This window comes from Amphiprion ocellaris, chromosome 6 (genome assembly GCF_022539595.1).
Source record: "Amphiprion ocellaris isolate individual 3 ecotype Okinawa chromosome 6, ASM2253959v1, whole genome shotgun sequence".
Classification (NCBI taxonomy): domain Eukaryota; kingdom Metazoa; phylum Chordata; class Actinopteri; family Pomacentridae; genus Amphiprion; species Amphiprion ocellaris.
Window position 1 is genome coordinate 38,637,266 of NC_072771.1, and position 18,232 is coordinate 38,655,497.

The following is an 18,232-nucleotide window of genomic DNA, read 5'->3' on the forward strand; positions in this document are numbered from 1 at the left end:
CATGTAAAAAATGACAAAAATATATCCAAATGACTAGAAAAATGTCCAAAAGTAGTGGAAGATGTCCAAAAATGTCAAAATTGTGCCCAAAATGGAGGTGTTGCTGGAGGTTTCCTCTTCCTCCTCTTCCTCCTCTTCCTCCTCTTCCTCCTCTTCCTCCTCTTCCTCCTCTTCCTCCTCTTCCTCCTCTTCCTCCTCTTCCTCCTCTTCCTCCTCCTCGGTCCCTCCACGCGCCCGGGCTCGAGGACAGGCCGGAGTGACGTCAGGCAGGGCTGGTCCCCGCTTTATTAGCAGCAGAGCTCAGATCAGGTCTGAGGAGCTGCTTCAGTCCGCAGCTCCGGAGCCAGAGGTGTCCTTCAGCCACAAACACCGACTCCCTGACAAAGTGTCGCAACTCGCCTCACTACTCTTTCAGTCAAACGTTTAATTTTCTTCCACACTGAGGCTCAACACTCCGTCCTGATAAGTTTTGAATGAGCCGGCTCACGTAGAGAACTTTTTTTTGTCTTTCTTTCTCTCCACGCTGGGATAAAGTTTCCACAGACTCGTGATGGCTGTCCTGTCACTAGCTTTACTCCTTGTAGGATTTGCACTGACTTCAGCTGACAAGGTAAGAAACAAATCGTTTTCCTCCAACGCAGCGAGAAAAAGCAACAGGTCTCCAAAGTTTGTTTGTTTGTTTTTTTTTACGCTTCGGCTGCATAAAAACACGCACACTGCTCCTTCTGTGAAATCCATGTTGACACTGCACACGCATGAGTGTAGCCGGTTACATAAGACATGTAAAATAGAGGCATTTCTGTAAAATTTTTACTAGCAGCTCTGCAGTGAGCTTTTCCTGCTGCACATCTCATGTTATTTCCTTCTTTCTCTGTCCCCCTCACAGGCTGGTGAAGTAGGTACAGAGGGTAAGTCGTGCTGCATTTGTCTTCATCTCGCTCCCTTAATTAGATCTAAGTTGTGAGAAGAGTTTCTGCTGCAGCTACTGAGGACAACTTGTGAGATCAAAGTGGGAGGGGAGTCGGTGTGCTGCCACCCTGCACCTCCAACACACACTGATATTACACGAGCAGACCGCTTCAAGGGCTTTGTTATACAGGAAAAGAAAATTCCACTTCTAAATCCCACACATCTGTTCCTCATTCTGAGGTTACGGAACATGTGAGCTGCAGCGGGGTCCACGTAGGATCCTTTTCCACTGGCCGTTATCTTCTGAACACCTCCAGGGCCTTCAGCAGCAGCGTGACAGCTGGCTGAGGTGGAGGGCTTTGTGGTTTAGTCTGCCACTGTTGGCCCTACGTGGCCATTATCGGCCTTGTAAAGCAACCGCTTCGCTCATTCCGTGTGGTTTTGCTTCGTTTTTCACCTCTGTGTTTTCTGAGGTGACAATTAGTCTCATTGTTGATTGATCGGTCCGTAATTGATGAGTTGTTTGGTCTGGAAAAGGTCAGAAAAATGTCAACTCGTGTTTCCTAAAGATCACGTCTTCAAATGTCTTGTTTCGTCCACAACCCAAAGACATTCAGTTTAATGTCACAGAGGAGGAAAGAAACCAGAAAATATTCACATTTAGGAAGCATTAGTCAGAGTATTTGGAGGATTTTCACTCTTAAAAGTCACTGAAACCACCTAACTGCAGAATAAAATAGTTGACGTCAGCTAAAACAAACTTATTTTCTCTGTCGATTTGATTAATCAATCAGTTGAAAATGGTGAAAAATGTCAACTAGTGCTTCCTAAAGCCCATCACGTCTTCAAATGTCTTGTTTCATCCACAACCCAAAGATATTCAGTTTAATGTCATGGAGGAGGAAAGAAACCAGAAAGTTTTCACACTTAGGAAGCTTGAAACAGAAAATTGAGGCTTTTTCCTTCCCTAAAAGTCACTCAAACCAAGTACTTGATTAACAAAATAGTTGACGCTACGCAAAACAGACAAATACTTCCACAGGTGATCAATCTATCGTTTTTGTGATTATTTGGGTTGTTGTTTGATCAATAAAATGTCAGAAACTGGGAAAAAATGTCAACCAGTGTTTCCCAAAGCTCAAGATCACATCTTCAAATATCTTCTTTCATCCACAACCCAAAGATATTAAGTTTTCTGTCGTGGAGGAGGAAATAAACGAGAAAATATTCACATTTAGGAAGCATTAATCCAAGTATTTGGAGGATTTTCACTCTTAAAAGTCACTGAAACCACCTAACTGCTGATTAAAATAGTTGATGTCAGTTAATACAATCTTATTTTCTCTGCCGATTGATTAATCAATCAGTTGTCTGGTGTGGAAAAGGTCAGAAAATCACAACTTCAAATGTCTTGATTTGTCCACAACCTGAAGATATTAAGTTCACTGTCATGGAGGAGGAAAGAAACTAGAAAAGATTCACATTTACGAAACTGGAATCAAAGTATTAATGTTCTTTTCTTCCTTAAAAATCCATCCAAACCACCTAAATGAAGAACAACATAACTGAACAGAAGTAAAACTAAAGTAAAAGGTCCGAAAATGGTAAAAAATGTCAACTAGTGTTTCCTAAAGATCACATCTTGAAACGTCTTGTTTCATCCTCAACCCAAAGATATTCAGTTTACTGTCATGGAGGAGGAAAGAAACCAGAAAATATTCACATTTAAGAAGCTGGAATCAGAGAATTTAGAGTCTTTTATTCCTCTACAATCCATTCAAGTCAAGTACTCAATTAAGAAAATAGTTGACATGGGGTAAAACTAGTTTGTTTTCACAGTCCATTATTTTCTGAATTAATCAGTTGTTTGGTCGATAAAGTCTCAGGAAATGGTAAAAAATATCAACTAAAGTCCAAGACGTTATTCTCAAATGTCTTCTTTTACCCACAACCTGAAGATATTCAGTTTATTGTCACAGAGGAGGAAATAAACCAGAAATATTCACATTTAGAAAAGCCTAAATCAGAGATATTAGACATTTTGTTTTAAAAAAAACCCTAAAACTAATTAGTTGACTTCCAATATAGTTTAAAGTTAGTGAACCTCATGCATAAAACCACTTTTACAGACACAATTGCTTTGCTTTGATTTGATTTCTTCTGATTCGAATCGGCAGATGAATGGGTGAATGTGTTGAGCTTTTTCTGTTGGTTTGGTTTCTTCTGATGCAGAAAAAAACTAAAATCATGTGAAGCCTCATGTATCACTAAAAGCCAAGAGAGGCTTTTAGTCCTTCCTCTCTCCAGATTGGATTTGTCTGCAGAGAGGAAGGAAGTAAACTCAAGAAGAATTTTCATCACAAGAGGTCCTTTTGCCCAAATATCATGAAGGCAGCTCAGTTGATGGATAGCACAGGTCAAACTGGGAGTCTTTCTCTGGCTGCCAGATAGCAACTGTTGATGTTGTCCAGAATAGAGTGCAGAGTGCTTCTGAAGTGATTTAGCTTAAACTCCATAAGTTCAAGTTCTTGTTAGCTCTCTTAAAGGTTTGATCACCATATATGAACCCTTCAGATTTCATTGTGACCGAACTCGGATTATTTCCTTCTTGTGTTCAGAACAGTTCAAACAAAATCTAAAATGAACTTGAGTTTGATGTAAATGGACCAAACAAAGCAGGTGTATGAATATTCTATTTACTGTACTCGAGTGTTCTCGACCTGTACAGAGAGTCAGCCTTTCTACATAGTGGGGAAAAATGTTTGTTTGGTTCTGTTTGGATGAATTTGTGACTAAAGTTGGAGCGTGGGACTTGAAAAGCAAATCTCTCTGGATTTGACTGGATACAGGAGTTTTTAATAAGTTTTCTGTGGTCACATTCCCATTCTGGTGCACCATTAGCGTTGTGTTTTGTGTCAGCCAGCAATGACTGATTTGCCAAAGTTAAAGAGGAACAACTGTAGCAACCAGGAGTTTGGTGGAAAAACTTCAAAAAGTCTCCAGATTAGCTCCAGATTATGAGACAGTTGGTGTTCAGATGAAGGATTACAGTCTAGACAAGAGAGCGATCAATGAGACATGTTTGTAGTTACTCTCACTGCCACAAGGGGGAGACAAAAGTTCCACACTGGAGGTTTAAGATTATATTTATTGGTGTCTTTTTGCATTACAGTCTGTTTTAACTTCATATCTCCTAATAGTAGCTTGTCCACCTCAGAGTTTAGTCATTCACTACCTGCTTTAGCAGCTGCAAGTTTAATTGATGGATGCACGGTGTCAGCATCATCATCACTTTAGGATCATAAAGGCTATAAAGTGAATTATCTGCTCAAGTAAGCTTAATCTAAATGAGATTATGATTAATGTTGGAGTACAGGGCCTTAAACCCAAATCTGTCTGGATTTCACTGGATACAAGAGTTTTAAAAAAGCTTTCTGTGGGGAAATTTCCATGCAAAACAAATGTGTTTTGTGTCAACCAACGATGACTGATTTGTCAGAGTGAAAGAGGACCAACCAGGAATTTGGTGAAAAAACCCAGAAAAGTCTCCATATTAAGAGAAATTTGGTGTTCACAGAAAGGATTACAGTCTAGACAAGAGAGTGATCAATGATGAGACATAAATGTTTGTGTAATTACTCTCAGTGCCACAAGGGGGAGACAAAAGTTCCATGTTGCAGGTTTAAGTTGATTTTTATTGGTGTCTTTTGGTTGGCAGTTTATCTTGACCTCATATCACCTAATCTCTTGACCATTTAAGACATAGACTACCTGCTTTGGCAACTTCATTTTTAACTGATGGAAGCACGGTGTCGGCATCATCATCAGTATCGGCCAATGAAGACATTAGAATGGAATATTGCATCAACCTAAACTGCTGCCATGCTAAAAGTTTGCAGTTTTATTTGAAAATGTTACATATTACATAAAATTACATGTAAGTTGAAGTAGTTTTCATCTTTTGCACGTTTGTAAATCTTCTTGGTTTACGTCTACATCTGCCAAGTGGGCCTCATGGTAAGAGGAGACACAATAATATGTTGATTCAATGTAGGAGAATCACAATGTTCTCTGCAGTTCGGTGGAAAAAACATATCTGCATTAGAAATTGGCAAAAATAAGCTGCAAAATATTGATATCAGATCAGGTTTCTGAAATAATCTAATCTATCATTTCTTAATTTCTGTCACCCTATGTAGCTGCTCTCATAACACATTCACAGCTGTTTAAATTTCATGATAAATTCTCTGATTTATCCTGCAGATTTCAAACAGCAGGTCTGAAAGCACCAATGTGTTCAGTCCTTGTCACTCTCTGGGAACATCTTTTAACTTATAAACAGAGTGGATCAAGAAGCTTCACGTAAGACTTTAATTCTACTAATAACCACATCTCATCTCAACGTATTTCTTTATGGTCAGGCTGCATTTGTCAGGTTGAGATGAGCAAATAAGGACGAAATTGTGCTGTTTAACCCCCCTGTTGTCTTCATTTACCGGCGCCAAAAAATATGGTTTCCTTGTCTGAAAAAAATCCAAAAATTCTGCAAAAAAATTCTGAAAATTTGCAAAACCTTCAGGAAGAAAATTCCAATAAAATAAAATAAAAAATAAAAGTTTTATTTAAAAAAAAAAATCCCCCAAATTTGGCAAGAAAATTCTTGTAAATATTTTCAAAAAATAGTAAAGTAAAAATCTTCCCAAAAAATCCTTAAAATATCTAAAGTGATTCCATATATATCACTAAAACTTCCGATATTTTCTTTAAGAACATTCACAAAAAAATCAACCAAAATCCAGTGAAATTCACTGGATTTTGGTTGATTTTTTTTTTCCCCCCACATTTTCAAACTTTAAAACGGGTCAGTTTTGACCTGCAGGATGACAGGAGTTAGGGCTGGGCGATATGGCCTAAAAAAAAATTTCCGATTTTTTTCACAAAAAATCCCGATTCACGATTTATCCGATTTTTCTTTTTACCCCCTACCTATTCTCAGCATCCTGGAGTCCAGTCTACTCTATGCAAATAAGCTGCAGCCCTCTCCAGGTAAACACACCGGATCGCAGCTGGAAATGCGCTGCATGTGGCATGCTGGTCCGGTTGCAGTGCATTTCCCGCTGTGATCCGGTGTGTTTACCTGGAGAGGGCTGCAGCTCATTTGCATAAAGTAGACTGACTTCTACTTCAGTGGTTCCCAACCTGTGTGGCTTGGAGCCCCTCCTATAAGCTGCACCCCAGCACCCCACCCACCACCACCACCACATAAGTACACTACAAAACATAAGAGGGAAGTTATTGAATTGTATTACTAATAGAAAATTCCCTAAAATTACAAAAAAAAATATTTTATATCAAACCAAGAGTTCAAGAGTTGTACTATGACGAGGAGGAGAGAGTTTATGGCTGCAGTAAATTTGTTGACACTACAATGCATAAGAGTTATCAATTTTTTTTTAAACCAAAACAATCCTTACAATTATGAGAAAAAATATTTAATATTAAACCAAGAGTTGTAGTATGACCAGCAGGAGTCAGTTGCTGGCTGCAGTAAATTTGTTGAATAATTGTCTCTCTTCGCTGTTTGCAGCAGTTTTGCATTTTGCAGACGGTTCCTGTTCACTCGTCACACAGCTGGCTGCTCATAGACACCAATGTTATTTCTGTAGCTACTTTTGATTAAACTGGGCTCGTAGCATATTGTCTACCTTACAACGATGGAAAAGAGGCATTGTTTATGTTTAGACAACGTATATTTAATGAGTTATTGATGCCGGAAGTCCGAATTTGTGAATATCTTTCCGACTTTACCAAACTGTGTTTTGTTTCCTGACGCCGCCGTAATTCGCTGGATTCATGCTGTCATTTACGAGCATTTCACTACAAATAACATAATTCTGTTTTGTCCTTTAATAAAACCAAATTTAAGGTAACTCTCGAAGTATAGCCGGAGTTTTTAGATACTGATGAATCTTCACCCGTTTTGCGTTTTTCAGACACCGTTTCCGTCAGTAATTTTCTAACACAAACTAATGAATGGGGATGAACTAGAGCCAACCTGAAGAAAGACCAAATAAATGTGTTTTTAAAATGTTTTATAAGTAGACTTGTGATGACACAGTGAGTCTGTTACTCTGATTTTATCCAGAATGTAAAAATCTATTTTTTTATAACATCACAGCCTCAGAGCAGACAAAGCGGACTCCAGGTTGGGAACCACTGTTCTACTTTATGCAAACTGGATGCTGCATGCGGAGATTCCACGCATCGTGAAACTGTCCTCCAACTTCTAAACTAGGCGTCAGTGACCTAAAACAAGGACAGATTCAGCTGCTGCACAGATTATTTCTGCCTCAGATGCTTTCAGAAATACTTTTCGCTGACGTGTTTTTGAAATAAAAGGGAAAGTTTGCGGCCGAGCCGCTGTGTTTATCCGACTTGTCTGCAGGACTGTCCAGCTGAAAGCTCGGTCATGTGACCACGTAGCGGCCTGCTGTTGGTCAGCGCTGTCATGTGACCATGTTGTGGTCCGCTAGTGACCACCCGCCGTCCGTGTGATTTTCGGATGTGGTGCGTTGCCGTGCAGGAAAATAGCATCTAGTGGACACACACCTTTAGATCTGAACCGCTCGCCGCCATGTTGTTTGTGTATCGCCCAGCCCTAACACGAGGGTTAAAAAGTTTGGTGTTCATCTGAGGAAAGCAAGAGAGGGTTGAGATAAATAAACTAAATTACTCGTGTGAAGCCAGTGGGCATAGATTTAGTTTGAAATTAAGGGGAAACATTAAGCAGGAGTCTGGGTGTCCCCGATCAGCTTATTTTCTTTATTTCTGGTGATTTTTGTGCAACATTTTGTGCATTTTCAGCATCAGTTTCAGTTGGGTGCACCAAAACGTCCCTAAGAAATGCATGTTTGGAAGTTAAACAGTGTGCAGGAGTGGATGAAATAGATTGGTTTATTAAGATAAAGGAAAAGACAGATGAGTTGTAGTGGTTGTTGGCCCATTGATTTCTTTCAGATGTTGTGTTCTAAATACTGACGGCTGACGTTTCTCCTTTATCCTGTTTTTCACATTAAATCAATGTTGAGGCCTGTTGTGTGCAAAGCAAACCAGAACCAGCTAAATTTGTTGGTGAAGTTGCAATTTTTTGTTGTTTTTCCAGAAATAACACAGAGAAAACGGGTGATTCAAACCCAGCACTGATGGTTTCATCGAACTGCCTTTGAAAACCATTCAGCAATCATCTCCATTTTATACAAGGACAGCCGTCACCTGGCTGGAGATGATGCATCGTCCGTCATAGATCTTTGAGAGCAGCTTGGTGTGTCGGTGTGCTTCAGCTGAAGTGGTTGTCAAATGGTCAGGTAGCAGCTAATATCCAGCTTTCTGGCAATCAGGCCTCCTTCATGCAGTGATTGTGGTCAGTGTGAATGATGCAGGTTTCATCTTCCTTCATTCTGTTTGTGTAGCTTGAGTGCAACATTGTGAACGTTTTTGAGGAGACATGGTCCAGAAGTGTGCGTTATCCCCTCTTTGTGCACTTCATTGCATTTCATCCCTCTTTGTTATGGCAGCTCTCTTCCTCTGCTTTTCAGCCAGGCCATTTGGAACGGCTGTAAACACTTTTAGGTATAGTTGGACGACACTTTGAGACAGCAGCACAAAGTCAAAAAACAAAACAAAACCATTCAGCTCAACCCAGTGATCAGAGATGAACATGGAGGATCCAACACCTGAGATCCAACTGATTAAACACAATGGTTTTACTGTCAAATTAGACCAAATTCAAGCTGAAATGATGTGAGTGTGGAGGCCAGAAAGAACAAAAAGATGGAGTGAGTTTGGGCCAACCGTAAGAACCAGAGAACCTCCCATCAAAACGAACAAAACAGAGCATAAACTAAAAAATAAAAGCTGTGAAAAGTGGACCACCAGACCTCCAGTCTCAACATGAAACAACCAGAAAGTGTAGGAAGTAGTTCGTTTAAGGTGTTTTTGACCATGATGTGATGTGTATTCTGGAACAAAGACTGGTTCTCTGGTACATCCTCATCATTCAGGTAGCTGTGAAGTTGAAGTTTTTGTGTGTTCAGGGTTACAAACTTAGAATTTTAGGTGATGAAACAGCCCATCAGTGCTCAGTATCAGGTCTCTACATGTGCAAGTGTCCATTTTTTTTACAAGTTTCTGAACTCTGGTGGTGGATAAAGACTGTATTCCCTCATTTGGTGTTAAGACGACGGTGATGGATAGAATTTGTTGTACCAGAATGTCCCATAGGTGCTCAGTTGGTGGAGGTGTGTTGACCGGAAAGGCCATAAAATATAATTTACATTACAGTTAGACTCATTCATATGTTTGATTCCAGCCTTGGGGCATTTAAAAATTGCAATTTTTCCTTTAATTTGTCGCTCAGCAAAGGAAAAAGCAGTTGTCGTGCCACTTGCCAACAAATACATTAACTTTTAGGAGCAGTTTATCCATCAAATCAAAATAAATATATTTTACTAGAATTATTAATAGCATGCAACCAAAGTGCTCGACATGTCAACCAAAAAAATTTGCTAAAACTTATCCAATAGATTTATTAAATTCATCCAGTAAAACAAAATAAAATAATACAAAATGCTATAATAGACAAAAAGGAAAAGCTACTTGGAAGATTGATTTCTTAAATACAACATATATAATACCATTAACAGCAGCCAAAAGCCAATGAAAACACAGACATCTTAAGGTTTTTCTTGAAAATTTTGACATCTATCTATCTATTCATTTATTTATTAAAGTTAGAGTGAGTGATTCTATTCCTTTTTGGTCAGATTCAGGGGCTATCTCAAGCTGAACTTGATGCCACTTTTACTTTCAATCTTTGTCTGCAGACTTCTGCTAAATCTGTCCTTCAGGGGAGGACGGGAGGTCAAAAATACCTTCCAAAACTGATGCACTAAATGGAAAATAAAGTGTCTCAGATTGATCAATACAACACTTTTCTGTTCTGTTCAACTAAATATGAGTCATCTTTTTCCAGAATCTCAGCTGTCATCTTTAAATCCTCCTAAAGAACTGCTGCTGATGCGCTTTCCATTCCTTGGATTGTTTTTTAGTCTCCACAAACAGCTATTTGTGTTGCTTTGATAACAGAAACTGTTGAAGCAATTTTAAGAAAAAACCCACAACTCTGCAATAAAACTCCAGGATTTGATGTCAGACCCTCGAAGTGTGTCGCTGGAAAGCTGCCATCTTATACCAACATTCAGCAAATCGTACAAATGGACAAATCCATCATGGAGAGGCCAGTTTGTTCAATTCTACTCTCCACAGTAGCAGGAAGCAGAGTGAGGGGCTGGACTCGATGCCACTTTCACTTTTAATCTTTGTCTGCAGACTTGTTCTGCAAAATCCATCCTTCGGGGGAGGACAGGAGGTCAAACATAGCTAAAAATACCAAAGACAGAAGAGAAGAAGAGCAGAAAAATGCAGATCTGGGACAGAAAATCATACCAGATTCTTCAGGAACGCCTAAATTCAAATCTAAGTTCATGAGTTTATGGTTTATTTACACCACTGTTCAAAAGTCTGGGGTCACCCAGACAATTCCATGTTTTCCAGTAAAACTCACACTTTTCTCCATGTGCTAACATAACTGTACAAGGGTTTTCTAATCATCAATGAGCCTTTCAACACCATTAGCTAACACAATGTAGCATTAGAACACAGGAGTGATGGTTGCTGGAAATGTTCCTCTGTACCTCTATGGAGATATTCCATTAAAAATCAGCTGTTTCCAGCTACAATAGTCATTTACCACATTAACAATGTCTACACTGGATTTATCATTCATTTAACGGTATCTTCATTGAAAAAAACTGCTTTTCTTTCAAAAATAAGGACATTTCTTGTTCATTTTCTGTTAATCTTTTTGTTATTAGTATTAGTTATTTTGTTTTATTTTTCTTATTTATTTGAATTCTTCTTTTTTCTGGACACTTCACACACAACACTTTTAGAAACTTGCATTTTGTACTTTATCTCTATTTTACTACTAACCACTGTGTAATTGTGTTTATTCCACTAACGTTTGTTTATTGTTTGTTGTACTTTGGCAAAATAATTACTTCCGGGATGAATAAAGCTTATCTTACCTTAATTGAACCCAAACTTTTGGTAGAGTACATGTATCTTGAAGATGTAGCACCATGTTAAAGTCAACAATAGGGACAGACCCATTATCATGGCCGATATTAGACATTTTTCTGATTTTCTGTAAATTATTGCTCTACTTCAGGTCTTCCCTCTGTCTGTTGTCACTCTGTGGTCTCAGAAATAAAGAATAAAGCAACGAATGCAACGAAAGAAACACAAACCAAGAAATTAGCTCCTCTCATGCTGGCTAAGGCTACGCTAATGGATAGCAGCTAAGTCTGGAAAACGCTATAAAACAATAAAACAATAGATAAAAATGAACAAAAAGAGAGTCTGGAAAGCAATAACTAATAAAGCTTTAAGATATAAACCTTAGTGGGCAGTAGAAATGATACAACAGTGAAATATTAAGAAAATAGAGAAAAACAGCAGCTGACAAACTGATCAATCTCAGTTGAGAGCATCCTAATTTAATCACTCCTGTTTCTGTTTTACATATTCACTTATAATCACCCTTATTAATGGACAAACCTCGTTATCAATGACAGGTTCTCTGCTATCATATGCTGCTAAAATATAAAATTTAATGTATATGAGCTAAAAATATCAGTTATCGGTCTCTCTTCAGTATCAATATAATAAATTGGCCCTGAAACTCCCATATCGATTGATCTCCAGTCAAAAACATCATCACCATGGACGTTTGGCTGCAGCTGCACAATGCATACAGGAGATGTTCTAAAATTAGCAAACTCTCATAATACTGAAGTGATTAATGACGCTCAAAGTTTCACAGAATCAGGTATAAATCTGCAGGACCTTAACCTGATATAACCCAAGATCTGTTTTGTACCAGAGAACTCTGTGACTGTTGGCCTAATATCTATTTAATGTTTCTTTAGTGTTGCTGGTTTCAGATGCTGTTACTTCTATTTTCTCAACCAGTCAAAGTCTTGAAATTGAAAATCTTCCGCCTAAATTTTTGCAGCCGTCTCACTTTGACAGAATGCATCAGTTTGTACTCCATTTTTCTCCATATTGTGTCAAGTTCTGCCACTTTTTAGAGAAGTTTTTCAGTTAAATGTGACCTTTCTGAGGTGTCCAGCTCAGCAGTATTGTGTACACAGCTGACAAGACTGATTAAAACATCATCTTTTTCTTCTCCTTCATTCTTTTTCTCCTATCTGTGCTTCTATATTTGCATCTCATTTCAACAAATCATACATTTACCACCGACAGCGTATCTCCTCCTCAATGCTGTAAACTTAAGTCTTTCAGGTCCCTCAAGGTAAAATTCTTATGAATGTCAGACTCTTTCTTTGCTATTCAGATTTGTCTAATGCCATTTCATCTGCACGGCCTGGTCTGAAGTTTCATCAAACAAAAATGCGACACAGACACGTGCCGGCAGTTTGCTTTTGGTTTGTGTTAATCTATCAAAGCCGGCGCGATCAAGCTGCTCACATCCCTGGAAGTCCAACATTTCATTTATCCATTAAATCATCAGCAGCACATTTTCCTTCAAAAGCCTGTCAGATGTATGTGTTTCTTGCATCGTGCTGTGATTTGTGCAGCATGTCATTTCCTTGGACGTGTAATTTCAGTTTCACCATTGACACCTGTTTGAGTGTCGTCTCCTCAAAACTTACAAGATAATTACTAGGTTTCAGAATTCACTGTGCTTTTTTTTTCCACCCCAGAAGTCTTCTAATGTAGCTGCCGTCGCGCTGGTGTTGGAAAAGCAAACCGGAGCCTGGGTGGAATTTTCCTGAAACTCACGGCCCACAGATTTCCTTAGACAATTAGGTTGACCGCAAATTATCCAATGAACGAGGAGCTGAGGCCAAACGAACCGCCATGTTAACATGATGTTGATGACCAGCCTGCATAGGATGTTCATAGGGGTTTTGATGGGGTTAATTTATGTGCTGAAGGAGGAAACAGCCGGCAGCAAAGGAAGGAACATGAGCTTTTTCTTGTGCTTCAAGAGCTGTTAATAAATCTAACAGGACCAGATGACTGAGAAAAGACGTGACCATTCGTCTTGATGAAATAAGCAATGTGCTAATTTGCATTGCACATCTCTTATTATCCCCATTTGTTTAATTAAGGCCTGTGTATTGGCATATTAGCATTAAAAGAGAAATTAAACCGCCCTTAAAGATGGAGTGTGCTCAGTTCCCAATCTGTAAATGTGTGAATCAAACTAATCCGCACTAGAACTGCAACGAATAATTGAATAGTTGATTAGAGTGATTTTTTTTTTTAGGGGAGGAAAAAGTAAAAATTATCTGATTGCAGTTTCTTAAATATGAATATTTTCTGGTTTCCTTTATCCTCTGACCAACATGTTTGGGTTGTGGACAAAACAAGAGATGCCCGCTAAGGACGTCCTCTTGGATTTTGGGAAACGCTGGACATTTTTCACTATTTTCTGACATTTTATTGACCGAAAGACACATGAAGAGTGATTGATGATAGTGAAAACAATCCACACAGCTCGATTCCAAAGGGATGAGTTAAAGGGACAGTATTTATTTACTACATATATAATTTGTGCTGCTATGTACATTAGAGAAGAAACCAAGTCCAGACACAGCAGGCAGACTGTGGTAAAAAACTCAAATCAAGAAAACTTAGTGTAGGGCAGGTGAGCTTCAAAAGATGGCTCAAGATCTCATGGAAATAGTCCACAAGAAAAGAAACTAATCCATTTGGAAGCTTGCTGGTTCAAACAGGGGAGCATTTAGCCGCTAAAGAGTCAAATATCTGTCCCTGGAGGTGGTAGAGACCTAAAATGGAGCAAAAAGGGAGCTAAAATGGATATTTGTTGAGTGGAACATGCACAACGCTAAATGGATGGTGATGTTGTTCTGTAATTACTGGATGCAACTGTTGTCTAATAAGTGTGAACATATCAGCTTTAAATTTGGTGACATGTCAGTGCTATGGTGTCTACAAGGAGCAAAAATGATTAAACTTTTCGACGCCTTTCGAGTTAAAACAATTACTGAGAAAAAAGTGAACTGATTAATTGGTGATAATAATTTTTAATTCAATTCAGTTAAAAAAACTTTAGAATTCCCACCTGGGGCAGATAATTTGAAGCAGTTTGTTGTATGTTACACAATCAAGTATGCACACACCCACACACATGCACACTTCTGCGTACCCATACATGTTATAGTAAATAAAATTTGATGTTGCGTTGTTGCTTATGAAGCATTTAAAGACGAATGATTTGGAGTTTCAGTTTTATATGCAATGTAGACACTTTTAAACCCAGGTTAAAAACATTTTTTTCTCATGCGTCTATGCGTGAATTCTGCCCGGTATCGTTTAACTTTCTGCATCTCACTGTAATGCTATTAATGTTTTATGTAAAGCATTTTGAATGGTCTTGGACAGGAAGGGTTGTATGCAAATAAACTTGCCTTGCCTTGTCGTGTTCTCGGTCAGTTTTTGCGGTGTGTCGAGATGCATTGTCCTGCTGGGTGGCAACTGGTATCAAGGACTGCTCTTGCATTGGGGGTTGGGGGGGTTGCTTCACCTGCAGTGTTTAGGTGGGTGGTAGAAGTCAAACATCCACATGGATGTCAGGACTCGAGGTTTCCCAGCAGAACATGGCATTATAACAAGATGATCGATGTTATTCACTTCACCTGTCAGTGGTCATAGTGTTGTAGCTGATAAACTGATATTTTGTATTGGCTTTATAAAGCGTCTGGCTGATTTTGTACCTTCTGCTGCCTTTAAATCTGTCTTTTCTTTGCATTTGCCTACAGAACAACTGAGGAGTCGGCTGAAGGAGTACGGTTTGGTGACGCCCTTCAGCACCGACTCCCACGGACACTACCTGTCTCACCTGCTGTCGGCCACCCACAAGCAGCGCGTCAAGAGGGAGGCGTTTTCCTCCGGCGACTCCGAACAGAGACTTTTCTTCAACATCAGCGCCTTCGGGAAGGAGTTCCACCTCCGCCTGCGCCCGAACAACCGGCTGGTGGCGCCCGGAGCAATGGTGGAGTGGCACGACGAGATCCAAGCATTTGGAAACTTCAGTACCGCCAACGTTTCCACCGTGGACCAGGCCGAACCCGGCCACAACGCAACAGAGAGGATACTGCGCCGTGAGCTGCTCAAGACGGACTGCACCTTTACTGGTGACATCACGGACGTCCCCGGGGCCTCGGTTGCCATTAACAACTGCGACGGTTTGGTAAGTCTTCGTCCGCCATAAAGCTGCTCGCTCCCACACCCCCTGAACCTCCGTCTTTTCTCTCCAAAAGTGCCATGACCTTATCAAGTGACACCAGGGGGATTTTAGATGTCCGTAACTCCCGAGTTTAGCCTTTCTTTACATCAGCACCGGGGATTTTTACAGCACATTGTTCTTGGAGATATTCTTCAGGCGAGCCGAGGGAATAGGTTTTTGTACAGGAGTTTATCACGGGTGAGTGGTCGTCTATTGCAGCCACAAACCTCGCGGATTCTCCTACCAACCTCTCCCCAGCATAAAACACGGGTTCCTTTTGTGCTGCACAAAAGTCTGCAGTCCTATCCCCCCTATCACCCCTCATAAAACACTTCAGCGGTAATTGGGGAATGACCTGGGCCAAGATCTCTAAAAGTAGGCCAGTGAAGCATCTCTGCCTTTAGGGAAGGATCAGTCCTCAAACCTCCTGCATTCTGGGGGATTTTTATTGCACCAACTTGTGTCTTTTTTGCATCAATATATAGTGAAAATGTCTCAAAATCATCCAAAGTTGTTTAAATCAATCCAGCTGGACTTTAAGAAGGTTCCTTGAAGACGTTTCACCTCTTATCCAAGAGGCTTCTTCAGTTCTGGTGGTGGTTGATGTTGCCTCAGCTTATAACCTCTGTGAGATGTGGTCATAAGCTGAGGCAAAATCAACCACGATGGATGAGAGGTGAAACGTCTTCAAGGAACCTTCTTAAAGTCCAGTTGGATTGATTTAAACAACTTTGGATAACCATGACCTGGATGAATGAGAAACTACACAGATGTCTCAAATCATGTTGAAGAAGACATAAAGTTGAGAATATACAGTCATGAACACTTGTAAGGACCATATATGTCATAACAGCCTTGAATTTCTCCAAGAACTCATTGGAATCATTTAAACCCATCTGTCTTTGTCCCAAAGAAAAACAATCATACATTTTTGGTTCTTTCATAGCTTTATTATAGATCATCTGGAAATATGACAAAATCTGCTGTGTCAAAAATATACAAACAGCAATGCTAATGTTTGGTTAAACATCCTTCAGCCATTTTCACTTCAACTTGGCACTTTTGGTAGCAAATCTGCAAGCTTCTGATTGTATGTTTAACTGTCCTCTTGACACTTGAGGTGAAAATGGCCAAGGGAAGTTGAACCAAACATTTGCATTGCTGTATGAATATTTTTTTCATGAAATAACCCAAATGGATTATTGTTTTTATGACAACAAAGCGTGTTTCAATAATTCCATCTTAGAACATTTGCATTGATAGGAGTCATTAGAAACTCAAGACTTCCATAATGTACGTGTTCTTTACAAATGTTTGTAAAAATGGATCTACTGGCATTTCCACAATAGATTTAGTGGTAGTATGAGCGCACAATTCATATTTTGGGAGTAAAAAAAAAAAAGGAGAAAAAAGTAGTGGTATGTAGTGTTGTACAGCGTTTTCAGCATAATAAGCATTCTGATTTCTTTTTGTGTTTGTACTGGTGGTGGACAAATAGACACGTAAATATTGATCGGACGTATCACCCGCTTCCTGAAATCAACACCAAAGATGCGCTGCAGCCATTCATTCCCTGAAAGGGAATTTGAAGGATAAGTTTGACATCATTTTATCTTTTTATTATTCAAGCAGTGCCTTAGAGGTGACTGAACCAACTCCACCACTAACAAGTACAATCTGCAGAGCTGCACACAAACATGGCTTCAATGTAATTTATTCCCTGAGGAGAAACAGGTGTGATGCTCCTGCACCGCATCTCTGTTCATTGCGTTTGTTTTTTTGAAAGCAAAGTCATAAAACAAAGCTGTTAACAAAAAGTAAAAGGGTCATATTACGCCTCAATCATTAAGGTTGATTTAATTTACCAAGAATGTGCCGACGAATCTGATGGCTCGGTTTGGATTGCAGCTTTTATTAGAGCACTGATTGAAACCCTGCCGTTGGTTCTTGCTCCCCGTTTATCAAAAGTTTCAGACTCGAATAAACTTTAATAAAAGAATGAAGGTCATGATGCAGCAGTGTGGCTTATTAATGTGTTATTAGCCCAGCGAGTGGTGAAGCTCCAGGAGTGGCAATAACAAAAGTCTGTCAGCCTCAACAGTTACTGGATGGACTACTGCTGTTGAATCTTTTGCTTATACACTGCTCAAGCCCTGGCCCAATTTTTAGTTTCCTCTGAATTATCTTCACATTTACTGGATGAATTTTCTGCAAGTTCTCTACAAACGTTCATGGCTCCCAGACGACGAGTCCTGCTGACTTTGGTCACCTCTTCTGCTGTTGTTTGTCCTCAAAGGCAGGTTGATGATTTGTGATTTGAGTGAAATTTGATGGACATATTCAAGCCCTGTCTCCTAAAAATTACACAACTAAATTGCATTCTCTGTCACATTTTGAGGGAAATTTATCTTCTCCGAGATTTAGTTTAACTTTCAGGAACTCGTTTCCCTGGTAAACCAGAAAATTGAGGACTTTTCGTGCCTAAACTTAACCAAAAATGTAGTGAAACCAAAGTTTATTACTTCCCAAAGCCTGACCATGTTTTGGTGCCTGAAACTCAGCAAACAGCACGAGAAAACAACATGTAAATGTAAGAATTATCGCCCCATATGAGATGCAAACCCCCAGTTTCTTGGGTGAAAGTCTTGTGAATTTATGCCTTCACAATCCTCACTTGAACTTTGTGGCTTTTTCCAACTAGAAGTGTTTTCCTGCAGCGTCACAGTCTTATCTGTTGGGGGGAAAATAGGTTTCTTTCCAAACAAACTGAAAATGCAATTAATTTGCATGTAATTTTGGTGAGGTAGGGCTGCATTTGCACAGTCTCTGCAGGATGAATTTCAACCACAGTCTAATTTTTCTGGCAAAACATTTGCACAGTATAATTATTTTTGACCAAAGACCTGCAAACTAATGACATTCTTA

The 18,232-nt window shown here is 39.5% G+C and overlaps 1 protein-coding gene across 3 annotated transcripts in view; it reads left to right on the forward strand.

Moving 5' to 3' along the window:
- The first annotated feature begins 292 nt into the window (after positions 1-292).
- Positions 293-18,232, forward strand: part of adamts3 (ADAM metallopeptidase with thrombospondin type 1 motif, 3) — a 264,743-nt gene continuing 246,803 nt past the window's right edge. Inside the window, exons 1-3 of one of the 3 annotated variants that reach the window (XM_055011322.1) lie at positions 293-610; positions 887-908; positions 14,841-15,271. In XM_055011322.1, the coding sequence (XP_054867297.1) occupies positions 551-610; positions 887-908; positions 14,841-15,271 (513 nt within the window). In that variant the 5' untranslated portion in view covers positions 293-550. The remainder of the gene's footprint in view (positions 611-886; positions 909-14,840; positions 15,272-18,232) is intronic. The other 2 variants (XM_055011323.1, XM_055011324.1) reach the window with 2 other exon arrangements.